This window comes from Lynx canadensis, chromosome D1, assembly GCF_007474595.2.
Source record: "Lynx canadensis isolate LIC74 chromosome D1, mLynCan4.pri.v2, whole genome shotgun sequence".
Lineage (NCBI taxonomy): Eukaryota > Metazoa > Chordata > Mammalia > Carnivora > Felidae > Lynx > Lynx canadensis.
In genome coordinates this window covers 6,528,889-6,548,128 of record NC_044312.2, presented here as the reverse complement: position 1 = coordinate 6,548,128, position 19,240 = coordinate 6,528,889, and the positions used below count along the sequence as shown (strand labels likewise).

The window sequence follows — 19,240 nt, the reverse complement described above, 5'->3', positions numbered from 1 at the left end:
TTCACAAGTGTGCATTCTCTCTTGGTCTCTCAAAATAAACATGAGAGAGAGAGAGACAGAGAGAGAGCGCGCACGGGGGAGGGACAGAGAGAGAGAGGGAGCCACAGATTCCGAAACTGGCTCCAGGCTCCACACTGTCATCACAGGCCCCACGTGGGGCTTGAGCCCACAAACCATGAGATCATGACCTGAGCCGAAGTTGGATGTTTAACTGACTGAGCCACCCAGCCTCCCCAATAAATAAACATTTTTAACAAATCATATGATCATCTCAAATAGATGCAGAAAAAGCATTTGACAAAATCCAATATCCATTTATGATAAAAACTTAACAAAGCAGGTGTTGAGGGAATTTACCTCGGTATAATAAAGGCAATATATGACAAACACATAACTAAAATCATACTCAGCAGTGAAAAGCTAAAAGCTTTTCCTCTAAGATCAAGAATGGGACAAGAATGCTAACTGTTATCACTTTGATGTAACATATACTGGAAGTCTTAGAACACCCATACAAGCCAGACGACAAGAAAAAGAAATAAAAGGCATCCAAGTAAAAAGAAGTAAAACTGTCACTATTTGTAGGTGATATAATACATTAAAAATCATGAAGACTCCACTAAAAAACTGTCAAAACCAGTTAAGTTTAGTTTTAGTAACACAAGATACAAAATCAATATACAAAAATGTTGCGTTTCTATATACTTAAACTATCAGAAAGAGAAATTAAAAAAAAAAAAGAACAATACCATTTACAATTGCATCAAAAAGAATACCTGAAAATAAATTTAACCAAGGAGGTGAAAGAACTGTACACCCCAAATTGTAAGACATTGATGAAACAAACTGAAGACACAAATAAATGGGAAGACATCCAGTCCTCATGGAATAGAAAAATAATAGCATTAAAATGTTCATACTACCAAAAACAATATACAGAATCAATGCAATCCCAATCAAAAGTCCAGTGGTATTTTTCACAGAAAAAGAACAAACAATCTTACAATTTGTAGGGAACCACAAAAGACCCAGAATAGTCAAAGCAACCTTGAGAAAGAAGAACAAAGCCGGAGGCATCACCCCCTGACTTCAAACTATGTGACAAAGCTCTACAGTAATCTAAATCGTGCGGTATTAGCACAGAAACAGACACGCAGATCAACGGAACAGAAAAGAGAGCCCAGAAATAGGCCCACACTTATGCGGTCAATTAATTTACAACAAAGGAGTCAAGAATATACAATGGGGAAAGGACAGAAATATACATGAGGAAAGGACAACCAAGTACCAACAAATGGTGCTGAGAAAACTGGATAGCCACACACAAATGAAAGAAACTGCACCACTCTCTTGTACCACACACAAAAATGAGCTCAAAATGCATTCAAGACTCAAATGTAAGACCACAAACCAGAAAGCTCCTAGAAGAAAACATGGGTGATAAGCTCCTTAACACGGCTCTTGGCGATGACTGTTTTGAATAGGACACCAAAAGCAACAAAAGCAAAAATAAACACGCAGGACTACGCCAAACTAAAAAACCGTTGCACGGCAAAGGAAACCCTGAACACAATGAAAAGACAACCTACCAATGGGAGAAAGTCATTGCACATCACCTATCTGACGAGGAGCTAGTATCCAAAACGCACTAAGAACTCCTACGACGCAACAGCAAATAGTAAACAATTAGAGTGAAAAATGGGCAGACCTTCCCATGCGTCCAATGACGACATAAGATGGCCAACAGGTCATTCAAAAGATGCTCATCGTCACGAAAATGTAAATCGGAACCACAATGGGCTATCACCTCACACCTGTCAGAATGGCCAGTATCAAGAAGACAAGAAATAACAAGTGCGGGCGAGGCTGTGGTGAAAAGGGAGCCCGTGTGCACTGTGGGTGAGAAGTAAACTGTGCAGCCACAATGGAAAACGCTATGGAGGTTGCTCGAAAAATTAAGAACAGAACTACCATATGATCCAGCAATTCCACTTCTGGGTGTTTATCCAAAGAAAATAAAAACACAAACTCGAGAAGATATATGCACTTCGATGAATACTACAGCATCGTTTACAACAGCCAAGATATGGAAACAACCAAAGTATATCAAAGACAAAGAAAATGTTAGGGGCACCTGGGTGGCTCAGTCAGTTAAGCACCCAACTCTTTTTTTTTTTTTTTTAATTTTTTTTTTTCAACGTTTATTTATTTTTGGGACAGAGAGAGACAGAGCATGACCGGGGGAGGGGCAGAGAGAGAGGGAGACACAGAATCAGAAACAGGCTCCAGGCTCCGAGCCATCAGCCCAGAGCCTGACGCGGGGCTCGAACTCCCGGACCGCGAGATCGTGACCTGGCTGAAGTCGGACGCTTAACCGACTGTGCCACCCAGGCGCCCCAAGCACCCAACTCTTGATTTCAGTTCAGGTCATGATCTCATGGCTCATGAGGATGAGCCTCACATTGGGCTCCACACTGACAGGGCAGAGCTCCCTTGAGATTCCCTCTTTGCCTCTTCCCTGCTTGAGCTCTCTCAAAATAAATAAATAAACATTTTAAACCAAGGAAAAGAAAATGTGGTATATATACACATTGGACTATTTCCCAGCCATTAAAAACAAAACAAAACAAAACAAAAAGAAGTCTTGCCATTGGCAAGAACATAGACCTTCAAGGCAACAACAGTTAACAATACTGTATTGGATATTAGAAAGTTGGTAAGAGGAGCTCTTAAAAGTTCTCATCACAAGAAAAAAAAATTCTGTAACTATGTGTGGTTATGGATGTTAACTAACTTATTGTAATCAATTCGCAAAACATACAAACATCAAATCATTACACTGTACACCTAAAGCTAATGTCAATTATACCTTAATTTAAAAAATCCAACTTACACAGAAATGTTCACAGAAGCATTATTCAAAACAGACAAAAAGTAGTAACAACCCAAGTGTCCACCAATGACGAACAGATGAAAAAAAACTGGTGTATAGTCATACAGTGGAATATTATTCAGCCATAAAAAGAAATGCAACAAAGATAATTATTACAATGTAGTTTAACCTTGAAAACATTATCGTCAATCAAAGCCAGTCATAAAAGGCTTCATATTGCATGAGTCCATTTATAGGAAATGCACAAAACAAACAAAAGCACAGAAGGGGAAAGTAGATTAGGGGCGCCTGGGTGGCTCAGTCAGTTAAGCATCCAATTCTTGGTTTCGGCTCAGGTCATGATCTCACAGTTGTGAGATCGAGCCCCACAACAGGCTCAATGCTGCCTGCTTGGGATGCTCTTTCCCCATCTCTGTCCCTGCTCCGGTCATGCTCACATCTCTCTCTCTTTCTCAAAATAAATAAGTCAACTTAAAAAAAAAAGTAGATGGGGCGCCTGGGTGGCGCAGTCGGTTAAGCGTCCGACTTCAACCAGGTCACGATCTCGCGGTCCGTGAGTTCGAGCCCCGCGTCAGGCTCTGGGCTGATGGCTCAGAGCCTGGAGCCTGTTTCCGATTCTGTGTCTCCCTCTCTCTCTCTGCCCCTCCCCCATTCATGCTCTGTCTCTCTCTGTCCCAAAAATAAACAAACATTGAAAAAAAAAAAATTTTTCTAAAAAAAAAAAAGTAGATTAGTGGTTGCTAGAGTTTGTGGAGAGTGGGTAATGAGGGGGCGGGTTAACTGATCAGGGGTACAGTTTTTTTTCGGGTGACGAGAATGTTCTAGAATTTGTGGATGATGGTTGCACAACTTTATGAATATATAAAATATGCTTTAAGAGGGTGAATTTTCTGGGGTGTAAATTACATCACAATTTTTTTTAAAAGGGTGGGGTCTATTTCTCCACCACTGGTTTGGGTTGATCCTGTGACAGGCTTTGACCAAGAGAAGGCAGATGTGACACCGTGAGACTTCCAAACTGACCTGAGGAGCTCCTGCAGATTTCAGCATCACCTCTGAGGCTGGTTTCCTCAAGAATGGGAAACCACCTGAGAGAGAAAGGCCCAGATGGAAGCTAGCACCGAACACCAAGTTTGTGAGAGAGGCTCTCCTGGATCATCCAGTCCTTGCAGAGCCAACAGCCACCTGCTGGCACATGAACACACCAAGGCCTGGGGCCCCTGGCTGGCTCAGTAGGTAGAGTATGCAACTCTTGACCTCAGGGCTGTGAGTTCAAGCCCCACACGGGGCATGAAGCCCACTTTAAGAGAAAAAAGAAGCAGGGGGAGGGTAGCTAAACTTAGGCCGAATCAGGTGACCCTATCCCCAATTGCTAAATCATACAATTAAGAGCAAAAAAATACTTACATCAATATAACAAAATAACAAAAAAATTAAATGCCCGAATAACTTCCCAAGCCTTCTCATTTATTTTTCACTTTCCATTTTGTCATTTTATATAATGCTATAAACATTTTAATGCAGATGGAAACAATCTCTCCTGTTTAAGAGATCTGGTCCTCCCTAACAAGATAAGTTCAGTCTAACTACTGACTAGTAAAATAACTCAAAAAGCTAAATTCTCTTAAAGGTTTAGAAGTCATATATCTATGCCTAGCATTACTACTCCTACAATTTAAATGCTCAGAATCAGTGACACTAATCATCATCCTCAGGGTTTTTCTGAGGTCTACATTCCAGATTTCACTGGATCTTATTACAGTGAAACACTTAACTTACTTTGTTTTCCAGTGTAAAGTGTATTTTTTTAACATTTATTAACAATACGTAAGGTGATTGTTTATGAGCCCATTTCCAGAAAATGAAGGATAAAGGTCTATAAATTTGAAATAAATATAATTTATATTCACCAAAAGTCATAAACAGATAAGGTGATATGCTTCCAAGGCAAGGAGAAACTATATTTCTAAATGAGTTCTAGAAAAGTATACTTTTCATTAAATTTTGACACCAAAACATTTATTTTTCTAAGCAAAGCATAAAAATATTACTTATGTTCATTAAAAGATAATTTCCTATAAAACTATAGTTTTTAAAAAATCATTTATCAAAATGACAGAATTAATGATGTTACCAATAAAACATTTCATTTTGTAAGTAACACCCCATGTGACAGGATTCTTTTTTCATCATGGTAGTGGCTATTAGTAGAATTAAATATATAACAATCATACACATAACTTCAGTATCTTATATAGAAAAAGACCATTTTTTAGGTTAGGATAAAAATGTTAGGCTGCTATCAGTATTTAACAAAATTTCTAGCAGACAACTTTGGCTAATGTTGTATAAGACACTGACATAAAAATTCACCTAAAGAACAAAAAAATTCTAGCTCTGTAGTTTTCAAAACTTCATTTTATAGAAAGGAAAATAATCTCAGGTCTTCAGGCCCTTCCTTCTTCAAAGTGTTAAGAGTATGGGGCACCTGGGTGGCTCAGTCAATTAAGCATCCGACTTCAGCTCAGGTCATGATCTCACAGTTAGTGAGTTCAAGCCCTGTGTCGGGCTCTGTGCTGACAACTAGGAACCTGGAGTCTACTTTGGATTCTGTGTCTCCCCCTCTCTCTGTTCCTCCCCCGTTCACACTGTCTGTCTCTCTCTCTCTCTCCCTCTCTCGCTCTCTCCCTCCCTCCCTCTCAAAAACAAATATTAAAAAGAATATTTCTTAATAAAACTGAAGCAGGCTCCAGGCTCCAAGCTGTCAGCACAGAGCCTGACACAAGGCTCAGACAATGAACTTTAAGACCATGACCTGGGCCAAAGTCAGATGCTTAACCAACTGAGCCACCCGGGCGCCCCAACCTAAAGAGCTTTGAATGACCTTTTTTTCATTTCAATATTATGAAACATTTCTATATATTATAAACAAGAGTGAATTTCAGCTCAGCAGCAGCAATGTAAAGGACAATGCAAGGATTTTACAGTTGAAGAAATATCTGGAATTGAAGAAAACTACTATCAGCTTGAGAAGAGATACAGGCTGTGAGAAAAAAAACTGATTCATGTGTACTGACACTTGACAAAAAAACAGTGGGGGTGGGGACTTCTAAAGAACATATAAAAAACTGAACTCTTTACATCTTTTTTTTTGACAGAGAGCGAGCATGTGCATGTGCAAGCGGGAGAGGGGCAGAGGGAGAAAGAGAGAGAGAGAGAGAGAGAGAGCGAGCGCGCGCGCTTTAAGCAGGCTCCATGCTCAGCACAGAACCCGACCTAAGAGTTGGACGATTAACTGACTGAGCCACCCAGGAGCCTCTTTACAGCATCTTTCAATGGAGGATGATATACTCTCTTAACAGAAAAGGCGCTAAGGGGCAAAAAAACAACCAAATCCAAATCATCTCATTAAAAATTTTAATCAAAATGGGGCACCTGGCTGGCTCAGTTGGTAGAACATGCGGCTCTTGATCTTGGGGTTATGAGTTCGAGCCCCACATTGGGGGTAGAGACTGCTTAAATAAATAAACTTAAAAAAAAATAATTAACAGATGTCCAAAGTCAATGTGATATTTTAAAATTACTTCTGGAAGCCCTACATTGAAAATCAGAAAACAGGAAATTCTCTGAGAAAAGTCTTAAACTTAATACAAAGATGCAGCACTTACTGCCTGTGCTTGCTTGATAAACTCAAGAATATCTTCTTTTAAAGCCTGATGAATTTTTGCTGGACCTTTATCATCCCAGAGACAGACTGCATGCACATCCCTGTGAAAATAAAAGTAAACGAACATGAATACCAGAACAAGAACAAAGACAAAACTCACGTCAAGTTCTGCATGAATAGTTTCCATGGATCAAGCTACACCAAGATGAGGGTGGCTGAATCCATCCATAAGAACCAAAAATTTTTTGTAAGCTGTTGTCACACATACACTTGTTTCTTTTTTTATTTTACTTTCTCTGTTTTTCTCCTTAATCTCTATTTACTGGATTTTTTTTTTTTTTTAAGTAGGCTTCACGCCAAGCACAGGGCTTAAACTCTTGAACTCATGACCCTGAGAACAAGACCTGACCTGAGGTCAAGAGTAGGACATTCAACTGACTGAGCCACATAGGCATCCCCTCACTGGATATTTTGAATTACAAAAGCAAGCTCCTGTCTTCCAATCCCACACCCCAAGGTTCACTACTATTAATTTCTTTCTCATGTAGCGACAAGTGTAAATTCTAATTCTTTACCAGAATATATGCACTATTCTTTAAAAAAAAATTAGTCATTTAAATACTAGCAAGTCTCTTAGCTTCCCCCATATAGTCACTATATTTACAAACTAATTACCACTGTATCTCTGTTATTTAAAAAAACAAAACGAAAGCTCTCATAAGTTGGTATACTAAACCTCTGAGGGGCGCCTGGGTGGCGCAGTCGGTTACGCGTCCGACTTCAGCCAGGTCACGATCTCGCGGTCCGTGAGTTCGAGCCCCGCGTCGGGCTCTGGGCTGATGGCTCAGAGCCTGGAGCCTGTTTCCGATTCTGTGTCTCCCTCTCTCTCCGCCCCTCCCCCGTTCATGCTCTGTCTCTCTCTGTCCCAAAAATAAATAAAAAACGTTGAAAAAAAAATTTTTTTAAAAAAATAAAACTCTGAATTTATAAAGCCGATATTATAGAAATATATTTAATGTTAACACAATATGTTCAATAAGTTAATTTCTTAATTGCCAAGCTGTAGAGTAGGGAAACTTATAACAAAAGGACAGAATCTTATATCGAGGATTCTTTTATCAAAAAATGTTCCCCATGGGGCGCCTGGGTGGCGCAGTCGGTTAAGCGTCCGACTTCAGCCAGGTCACAATCTCGCGGTCCGTGAGTTCGAGCCCCGCGTCGGGCTCTGGGCTGATGGCTCAGAGCCTGGAGCCTGTTTCCGATTCTGTGTCTCCCTCTCTCTCTGCCCCTCCCCCGTTCATGCTCTGTCTCTCTCTGTCCCAAAAATAAATAAGAAACGTTGAAAAAAAAAAATGTTCCCCAGTGATTCATTTAGTACCTAATGGAGCCCCTGTTATAAAAAATGTCAGAGAAATCAAAGTAAGACATCTCCAGAATTGTAATATTGTTTTTTTTTAATTTTTTTTTTCAACGTTTATTTATTTTTGGGACAGAGAGAGACAGCATGAACGGGGGAGGAGCAGAGAGAGAGGGAGACACAGAATCGGAAACAGGCTCCAGGCTCTGAGCCATCAGCCCAGAGCCTGACGCGGGGCTCGAACTCCCGGACCGCGAGATCGTGACCTGGCTGAAGTCGGACGCTTAACCGACTGCGCCACCCAGGCGCCCCCAGAATTGTAATATTGTAACAATGACCAAATAGTTTGCTTTGTATACAGAATCTTAGGAACATCAATATAACAATGTTCTGTCTGCATATTCATTTGAACTTACTTTGTCACCTGTTAAATTTAGCTTTTACCTTAATAGTGGTATCTAGCTCACTGCCCAGGATGCAGCAAACATACAAATCTTTGCTAAATAACAACAAAATAGGCAAATCTGATTGCTTATTATGTGCCAGTTACTTTTCTAGGCTGTTTTTACTCATTTAAATCTTCACAGCAACTCTGAAAGAAATACTCTTTTTATCACCATTTCACAGGTGGAGAAACTGTGGCAAAGAAAGGTTACGTAACATTCCCAAAATTACACAGCTAGTATATAGTGGAAACAGGCAGCTGGGCTTCAGAACACACACTAAACCATTCCCCAAATTCACTCTTGCACCTCTCCAAACCAAACATTCAGCCAACAGCAGCCAAAGTGATCTCCATAAAACAAATCACATCATATGAGCGGTACCCTTAAAATCCTCCAATGGTTTCCTACTACTGTTTGAATAAACTATAAAATGATTAACTGATCCCTCTACAATCTCATCTCATGACTAAAATCAACCGGCTAAAATCAACTGTTACAAAAATAGGTTGATTCTGGGGCACCCGGGTGGCTCAGTCAGTCAAGCGTCCACTCTTGGTTTCAGCTCAGGTCAAGATCTCACAGATCGTGATATAGACCCCCATATTGGGCTCTGCTCTGACAGCTTGGGCCTGCTTGGGATTCTCTCTCTCCCTACCTCTCTGCCCCCTGCCCCTCCCCGAGCTCACATGTGCACACCTGCGCTCTCTCTAAATAAATAAATAAGCTTAAAAAAAAAAGGTTGATTCTAATTCAGTATGCGTGCAACTACTGTGCATATAAACCCAAGATAGTTCAGGAACCCAGGAGAGGGGGAAGAGTAGAAGTGAGAGGCAGAGGGGTAGTAAGGAAAAGGGAAGGCTCCCAGGAAGAATTGGTTTCCTGAGCTTAATCTCCAAGAACAAGTAGGAGTTTGCCAGGCAAAGGTACAAGGGGGTGTGAGAAGGACATGGTACACACAAGTACCAGTAGGAGTACAGAACTGTGGATTACTGTGGTGCTTGCAGTGAGTTTAACCAAATCACTGTGGTTCTCATGTCAAGCAGGGAGTGGTAAGCAAGAAATTGGGCATATGAAGCCTTTTTCAGCCACATACTACATTCAATCATGGTCCTACTGTATCCATCACCTAAACGTCTCTCCAATTTGGACATGTGCATCTATTACCACCACCAAAGTCAAAACCACCATCATCTCTTACTTTATTTACTGTAACAAAACTCACATGCATGGACTGCTTACCATGTGCCAGGCAGTGTACACATACTGACTCGTGTTAGTTTAGGTCTTCCCAGAAGCAGAGGGGATTAGACATGCAAGAGATTTATGGAAGGAACTATATGCAAGGGAAAATGCGAAGTGTGCTACAGGAAGCTGGGCGAGTGATAAGCTCACAATGCCAGTCTGATCCCTGTAGGGAAGGGTGGAAAGGAAGGTTGGGTAGGAAGAGCCTTAGACTGCCTTGCAGTTCTAAGAAAGTTTGGGAGTTCTGAGGCAGAAGTCACCCATCAGAGGAGTCTGTGCCACCCTGATGTAGGACTACCCTAGTATCCCTGTACTCAAAGTAGTGCTAGGTACATTTTAGAATGGCTAAAATGTGGCGTGAGTCTCATAAGGCAAGAGGGAATGGTGTGGTTAAGAATGCAGGGTTGGGTCACTCCCAAGTAATCTTACCCAAGAAAGAGCTACACTTGTGACTGATTTAACACATCTTCCCCAGCTCCCTTTTCTCAACCTCCAGGTAGTCCTAACTTTTGTCACATCAGCCCTCTTTTCTCAACCTCTGGGTGCTCCTAAGTATGTCAACAATACGCTCATTCTTATTCAAACACAACACTACTCTTCATCACCCAGAAGACCCTGTCAACTCTCCAGGTCAATTTTAACACACAGTTTGAAAAACATGTAATGTACCTGAGGAATGGATTATGATAATACCCTTAAAGCTCTCTATGTTCCTCGCCCAGATCCTACTCTCTTCTATCCTCCCTAGAAGTAACCAAGCCTGAATTTACTATTTTTTAAGTTTTATGACAGACTATGAGTATTCCTGACCTTCACGGAAATTCTATCAATAATCTTTTGGAATCATTTTGTACTCAACATTGCTTCTGCTATTTACCCGTACAGACAATATGCAGTTTTAGTTCGTGCAGTTTATCTGTTGTATCAAATGGCACATCAGCATAAAAGGGAAGGAGTAATGGTCAGCAATAAATGTATGAAATTAAATCCGAATGGTTAAGAATACATTCTCTTGGAATATAAAACCAAAGTGCTCTTAAAAGTGTTTGGGAGCTCAAAAACCACAAAATACCTAGGAATAAATGTAACCAAAGAAGTGAAAAATTTATACACTGAAAACTATAGAAAGCTTACGAAAGAAATTGAAGAAGACACCAAAAAATGGAACAAGATTCCATGCTCCTGGACAGGAAGAACAAATATTGTTAAAATGTCGATACTACCCAAAGCAATCTACAAATTCAATGCAATACCTATCGAAATAACACCAGTATTCTTCACAGAACTAGAACAATCTTAAAATTTGTATGGAATCAGAAAAGACCCCAAATAGCCAAAGCAATCTTGAAAAAGAAAACCAAAGCAGGAGGCATCACAATCCCGGACTTCAAGCTATACTACAAAGCTGTAATCATCAAGACAGTATGGTACTGGCACAAGAACACTCAGATCAATGGAACAGAATAGAGAACCCATAAATGGACCCACAACCATATGGCCAACTAATCTTTGACAAAGCAGAAAAGAATATCCAATGGAATAAAGACAGTCTCCTCAGCAAGTGGTGCTGGGAACACTGGACAGCGACATGCAGAAGAATGAACCTGGACCACTTTCTTACAACATACACAAAAATAAACTCAAAATGGATGAAAGACCTCAATGTAAGACAGGATGTCATCAAAATCTTCAAGGAGAAAGCAGGCAAAAACCTCTCTTATCTTGGCTGTAGCACCTTGTTACTCAACACATTTCCGGAGGCAAGGGAAACAAAAGCAAAAATGAACTACTGGGACCTCATCAAAATAAAAAGCTTCTGCACAGCGAAGGAAACAATCAGCAAAACTAACAGGCAACCTACAGAATGGGAGAAGATATTTGCAAACGACGTACCAGATAAAGGGTTAGTATCCAAAATCTATAAAGAAATTATCAAACTCAAAATCCAAAAACCAAATAATCCAGTGAAGAAATGGGCAAAAGACGTGAATAGACACTTCTCCAAGGAAGACATACAGATGGCCAACCAACACATGAAAACATGCTCCACATCACTCATCATCAGGGAAATACAAATCAAAACCACAATGAGATACCACCTTACACCTGTCAGAATGGCTAACATGAACAACTCAGGCAATAACAGATGTTGGCGAGGATGCGGAGAAAGAGGATCTCTTTTGCAATGTTGATGGGAATGCAAGCTGGTATAGCCACTCTGGAAAACAGTATGGAGGTTCCTCAAAAAGCTAAAAATAGAACTACCCTACGACCCAGCAATTGCACTACTAGGCATTTATACAAGGGATATGGGTGTGCTGTTTCGAAGGGACACATGCACCCCCATGTTTATAGCAGCACTATCGACAATAGCCAAAGTATGGAAAGAGCCCAAATGTCCATCGATGGATGAATAAAGAAAATGTGGTATATATGCACAATGGAGTAGTACTTGGCAATCAAAAAGAAGGAAATCTTGCCATTTGCAACTACATGGATGGAACTGGAGGGTATTATGCTAAGTAAAATTAGTCAGACAAAGACAAATATAGGACTTCATTCATATGAGGACTTTAAGAGAAAACAGATGAACATAAAGGAAGGGAAACAAAAATAATATAAAAACAGGGAAGGGGACAAAACATAAGACTCATAAATATGGAGAACAAACAGAGGGTTACTGGCGGGGGTATGGACTAAATGGGTAAGGGGCATTAAGGAATCTACTCCTGAAATCATTGTTGCACTATATGCTAACTAATTTGGATGTAAATTAAAAAAAAATTTAAAAAAAATGTTTGGGTGCCTGGGTGGCTCAAACCAGGGTGGTGCCTGGGTGGCTCAAACTGGATGGCTAATTCGGATGTAAATTTAAAAAAAATTAAATTAAAAAAAAATGTATGGGTGCTGGTTGAACATCCGCCTCTAGCTTTTGGCTCACATCACGGTCCCAGGGTCATGGGGTAGGGTCCTGCATTGGGCTCCCCACTGACCATGGAACCTGTTGAGATTCTCTCTGTCCCTCTCCCCCACCTGTGCTCTTTCTAAAATATAAACAAACAAACAAACAAATAAATAAATAAATAAATAAAGACATGTTGTAAGGGAAAGTCTTAACGACTTAATTATATTATGAAAATCAGGGAGTCGGGGGAGTAGGAGAGGGACAAAGTAAAGGTTTTTCAAAGCTTTCAAGGGGACAGGGAGAAGGGACAGGAGAAGCATCAAGCGGTAAGAAGTATTCCAAACGCTTCAACCTCCTTCGGTACAAAGAAAGTAAAACAAAGAATGTGACCCTGGTGTAACAAACAGGTATTTTGCTTTTAATTAATAGTAACACTATATGCTTCTGATTGAGAGTCGGAAACAGAAATATAACCACTAATGGAAATGAATTTTCAGATTAACAAAAAGAAGGAAAACAAAAAATGAAGCAGTAAGAATATCTAATAATTAGTAATAAAGTTAGAGAAGCAATAAAACAAGAATATCAGCTATAACATTACACATGAACTCAATAAATTATCCCACTGGAAGACAGTAGGCCCTTCAAAAAGACAAATATTGTGTGATTCCACTTATATGAGGTACCTAGCATAGGCAAACTAGGAGAAAAACGGGCTCCGTAGAGACAAAGAACATGAAGTTTTAAAAATGGATAATAATGTTGATGTTTGCACAACAGTGAATGTGCTCAATGCCACTCAACTGGTTAAAGTGGTACGGTTTTATATAATATAATGTTTATGTAATGTAATTTCCAAAAAAAAAAAAAAAAAAAGTACTAGGAAACACAAATAAAATAAAGCAGGGTGGCAACACTAGTATCATCCACAGAGGAATTTAAGGTTAAAATAACTACAGAGAGGACACATTATATAACAATGATAAAAAGCATTATTTATCAAGATATACCCAATTCTTTGGACCAAAAAACAAAACAAAACAAATTTACCTAAATATAAAACAAAAACAGAGGGGCACCTGGGTGGCTCAGTCGGTTGGGTGTCCGACTTCAGCTCAGGTCATCATCTCAGAGTTTATGGGTTTGAGCCCCACGTCGGGCTCTGTGCTGACAGCTCGGAGCCTGGAGCCTGCTTCCGATTCTGTGTCTCCCTCTCTCTCTGCCCCCCGCCTCCCCCCACTAAGGCTCGGTCTCTCTCTCAAGAATAGACACTAAAAAAAAATTTTCTTTAAACACAAAAAGTTACAAATGTAAGAACTTGATACAAATACAATGCATACGTTAAAGCATACCAGTTAGGAGGCATTCAGCTGAACCATTAAATGCAATTATGAGTGGCTCAGACTATTATGTTATTTTTCTTAAATAATAGAAGTCTAGAGATGGGCAGCTACTGGGGTTCATTCAGAGACTGAGAAGAGGCTCCTTCTCTTTCCACTCAGACACATTAGCATGGCAGCCTCTTACTTCTGTGAAAAAGAGGACTGTGCCAGGCACGTTAGTTTAATTCATCTGAAAAGCAAAAACTTTCTCAGAAGCCCTCCTGTAGACCTATTTGCTGGAACTGTGTCACACGGTGACCCAAACAGCAAGGGAAGTTGAAGACTATTACAATATGCAGCCAAGTGGAAAGTACATGGCACAGAATGGGGGTGCCTTAGCTAATCAGCAGTGTCTATCACAAAATCTCTTAACATCTGAAAATCTAGACAAAAGAAAATTAAGGACATAGAGGAATGTAAAAATACAATCAACAAATATGACTTATTAGAGATTCTTATTACAACTATCAAAATGATAATTTCTTCGGGGCACCTGGCTGGCTTAGTCAGTGGAGCAGGTGACTCTTAATTTGTGGTCGTGAGTTCAAGCCCCACACTGGCTATACAGATTACTTAAAAATAAGATCTTAAAAAAATACTATTTTCTATGAGCATATACATGCATATAAAATTTGTAAATATATTTATACTTATTAAAAAAAAATTTTTAACTATTTATTTTTGAGAGAGAGACAGACAGACCATGAGTGGGGGAGGGGCAGGGCTAGAGGGAGAGACAGAATCTGAAGCAGGCTCCTGGCTCTGAGCTGTCAGCACAGAGCCCGACGTGGGGCTTGAACCCAAGAACCGCGTGAAATCAAGACCCGAGCTGAAGTTGGACGCTAACCAACTGAGCCACCCAGGTGCCCCTATAAAGACATTTTTACAGGCTATTTCCCTGATCATAATATATAAATAAGTAAATGATAAAAAAAAAACTCCATTATCAGAAGGTAAGTCCTTACATAATATGTGGATTAAAGAACAAAAAAACCTTACTAACTAAAGAATCTACTAACTTACTAAGAGAGCAATAAAAAGGCAAACATTTCATACTGCAAAGCCTGTGGTAATAATAAAAGCAGCATTAAAAAAATGTATAACCCTGGATGCTTTCATTTTAAATATAAAAAGATAAAAGAACTAAGAATTTATCTGAAAAGAAACTAGAAAAAAAAACAAAATAATTCAAAGTAACCAGAAAGAAGATACTAATCAAGATACAAATTATGGATGTGGTAAGGAGAATAAACTGAATATTCTTCTTCCCAAAGAACTAATTTTTGCCTTTTCCTTTTTTCTACCACACAATGATTTTATATTTCATTAATTTTGGCTTTTGTCTTCCCTTCCTTATACTTCCTTTAGTTTTAACATGCTAGGGTTTTTTCCTCATTAAAAAAAATTTTTTTTTTAGTTTATTTATTCTGAGAGAGACAGAGACAGTGTGATCCGGGGAGGGGCAGAGAGAGAATCCCAAGCAGGCTCTGCACTGCCAGCACAGAGACCAATGTGGGGCTTGAACCCACAAAACTGTGAGATTATGACCTGAGTCAAAACAGAGAGTTGGATGCTCAACCGAGCCACCCAAGCACCCCTTTTCCTCATTTCTTGAAATGAGCACTTAGATCACTGACTCCCAACCTCTTTTTTTCTAACACATGCATGAAGGCTATAAACTCCTTAACACAGAAGTTGTTTTGATATGATTCATCGTATCAAAACAATTTTTAAAATGTGGTTATGTGAGGGGCGCCTGGGTGGCGCAGTCGGTTAAGCGTCCGACTTCAGCCAGGTCACGATCTCGCGGTCCGTGAGTTCGAGCCCCGCGTCAGGCTCTGGGCTGATGGCTCGGAGCCTGGAGCCTGTTTCCGATTCTGTGTCTCCCTCTCTCTCTGCCCCTCCCCTGTTCATGCTCTGTCTCTCTCTGTCCCAAAAATAAATAAAAATGTCGAAAAAAAAATTTTTAAAAAATAAAATGTGGTTATGTGAAAAGACAAAATGGATCAACTCCTCAAGACCAGATAAAAGTGGGGCACCTGGGTGGCTTAGTTGGTTAAGCATCGGACTTTGGCTCAGGTCATGATCTCAAGGTTCATGGGTGTGAGCCCCACATTGGGCTCTGGACTTACAGCCTGGAGCCTGCTTCAGATTCTGTCTCCCTCTATCCCTGCCTCTCCCCTGCTCGCACTCTGCCTCTCTCTCAAAAATAAATAAAATATTTCTTAAAAAAGACCAGATTAAAGAAAAATGCATAGGATTAGGGATGAAATACATGGTATATCCACACATACAATATAAATACGCTATTCATGCCATCTCAAATTTCAAAACCTAGAGGAAACAAAAATGAAATATGAGAATAGACTCTTTGTCTTATTCCCAATTAAAAAAAAATGTTTATTTATTTTGACAGAGCACGAGGAGAGGCAGAGAAAGAGACAGAGGGAAAGAGAGAAGCTCAAGCAGGCCCGCGCTCAGTGCAGAGCCCGACTCGGCTCGATCTCACGACCACAAGATTGCAACCTGAGGCAGTATCGAGTCAAATGCTTAACCGATTGAGCCATCCAGGCACCCTTTATTCCCAATTTTAAGTAGAATGTTTCCAACATATCACTATTGGGATGATGCCTGCTGCTGGAATACTTGACTAATTTATTTTTCCCATTTTTTGGAAACATTTCTTTCTTTATGCCCTCATCTATGGAGATGATCAACTTCTCATGTGATTTTAACTTTTTCTATTTGGTTTTAAGTTCAACTGTCATTTTATTTCCCTCCTTTTATTGATTTCTCTCCTTATCTTGTAAGTTTCTGAATCAAGATATTTTAAATGACCCTAAATGGTCGTGTGCGGATACCCAACTCGGTTCGGAATGCTGTTTGTGTTCTTCGGCTTCACAGTCAGTTTCTGTGGAACAATTTTTATCAGCTAAAACGTTTTGGTTTCCACTCTCTTGTGGTTTTGGATGGATGGTGTCTGTCATTTTCTATTTATATTCATCTTTTGGTCAGGATTCCTAGTTTAGGAGCACCTCCTCTTTAGTTTACGAAAGCTCAATTTCTTAATGGCCGACGCTGGGAACAGAAGAAAGGGTACGTATTTCGTATCTTCTGGATCCTTAAATCCTCTAATTACTTACCCGTCTGGAAATATTTTTATCTTGCCTTAATCTTGATTACACACTTGACTAGGTAGAGAATACCAGGTTTAGAATAATATCCCTTCAAATATTTAAAGAAAATGTTTCATCAGACTCCTACACCCAATTTGACCAATGAAAAGTACTGGGGATAGCCTGCTTTGAGACTTAACTGTACTTCATCACTCCAAGAAAAGTAGGACTATTTTGTTCATCCTTGGAATTCTGAAATTCCTTAAGGATGTGTCTTGGCATGTTTTTTTTAGCACTTTCAGTATTAAAACTCGTGGCGGGGGGCAGGGGGCACCTGGGTGGCTCAGTCAGTTGAGCGTCTGACTTCGGCTCAGGTCACGATCTCTTAGCTCATGGGCTGGAGCCCCATGTTGGGCTCTGTGATGACAGCTCAGAGCCTGGAGCCTGTCTCAGAATCTGCGTCTCGCTTTCTCTGCCCCTCCCCTGCTCAGGCTCTGTCTCTAAAATAAACGAACACTAAAAAAAAAAAAAAAGTTACATCTTTATTAAAAAAAAACTTGTGGGGATGGGTGGGAAGGGACAAGAGTATTCAGTCAATTTTCTTCTTATATTTTTGGACTATACCCTCTCCTCTACTATTTCTGTTCTCTCCTGGCATGACTTTACCCAATTCTAGATCGACCTTCTTCCTTTCTTTCTTTTTAACGTTTATTTATTTAGAGAGAGTGCAAATGCAAATGCAGGAAGGACAGAGAGAGAAAGAGAAATAATCTCAAGCAGGCTCTGCACTGTCAGCACAGAGCCTGAGGTGGGGCTCTAACTCACAGACTGCAATATCATGACTGAAGTCAGACACTTAACTGACTGAGCCACCCAGGTGCCCCCATATTTCTTAATTTCCATTTTATTTTCCATACTTTGTTTTTGCTCTACATTCAGAGAGAACTCTGCTTTTATTTTTCAAATCACTGATTTGGTCTTTTATTTTTTAGCTCTTTATTTTTTATTTCAAAGGTCTCTTCTTTATCTTGACTCTCATTTTCAGTGGCATCTCTTTCATTTTCTTCCTCTTTGATATAAACTGGAGTTTTTTTTAAGAGTTCTTTTCCGAACCTTGCATCATCTATTTCCTCTAAGATGGCCCTTGATGATCCCCATCTCCTGGTATTCATGGCCGTGTAAGTTCCCTCCTACAATGTACAAGCATTTGCATGATTAACAGCACATATGTAACGGTTTGTCACTTCCCAAATTATGTTATAAACACCATGAATTCCACCTTGGGAGGACCCTCTTTCACTCTGGGGAAAATACGCTACCACACTGTAAACTGCCCTACGGAGGGGCCCACATGGTGAGGAACTGAACACCTGCCAACAACCATGTAGGTAACCAGAAAGATCACTCAGCCCTAGCTGAGTCTAGGCCTACATCTTCTGCTGAGCTCCACTGCAACCTCGAGAGAGACTCTGAGTTACGCCACCCAATTAAGCTGCTACCAGCTTCCTGACCCTCAGAAACTGTGACAGAGTGTTTTTTACTTCCAGATGCTAAAGTTTAGAGGAACTTATTATGCAGCAAGAGACAAATGATAAACAAAGATACAACAAAGAGAGGCAGAGAACTATTGTAATCATTCAGATGAGGATGGGGGAAGAAGCTGGGATGGAAAGAAGTTTCATTCAAGAGATATTTAATAAAAATCTATGAAACCTAGTAATCAACTGAATATGAGGGAATTAAAAAACAGAAAGCTGATGGTAGCTTCTAGATGTTCGGTTTGAAACTATGAATAACACATTTTTATCATTCTAAATTTGGAGTATTTACAGAACTTAAGAGACCAGACACAGGGGCGCCTGGGTGGCGCAGTCGGTTAAGCGTCCGACTTCAGCCAGGTCACGATCTCGCGGTCCGGGAGTTCCAGCCCCGCGTCGGGCTCTGGGCTGATGGCTCAGAGCCTGGAGCCTGTTTCCGACTCTGTGTCTCCCTCTCTCTCTGCCCCTCCCCCGTTCATGCTCTGTCTCTCTCTGTCTCAAAAATAAATAAACGTTGAAAAAAAAAATTAAAAAAAAAAAAAGAGACCAGACACATAGAGGAAAAAACAGACCATTTGAGTCTGGAAGTTCATGTCACGAGAATAATCTAGATTGCTTTTGCAGATATGAGAACTCAGTTAAAGGAATAAAAAGAAATGAAACTCTGGAGGAAACCAAAATTTAAGAGGTGCAC

The 19,240-nt window shown here is 40.1% G+C and overlaps 1 protein-coding gene across 1 annotated transcript in view; it reads right to left on the bottom strand.

The window, feature by feature from the left end:
* Nucleotides 1-19,240, bottom strand: part of CUL5 (cullin 5) — a 97,585-nt gene that overhangs the window by 52,587 nt on the left and 25,758 nt on the right. Inside the window, exon 3 of the mRNA XM_030331635.1 lies at nucleotides 6,562-6,661. Coding sequence (XP_030187495.1) covers nucleotides 6,562-6,661 — 100 coding nt within the window. The remainder of the gene's footprint in view (nucleotides 1-6,561; nucleotides 6,662-19,240) is intronic.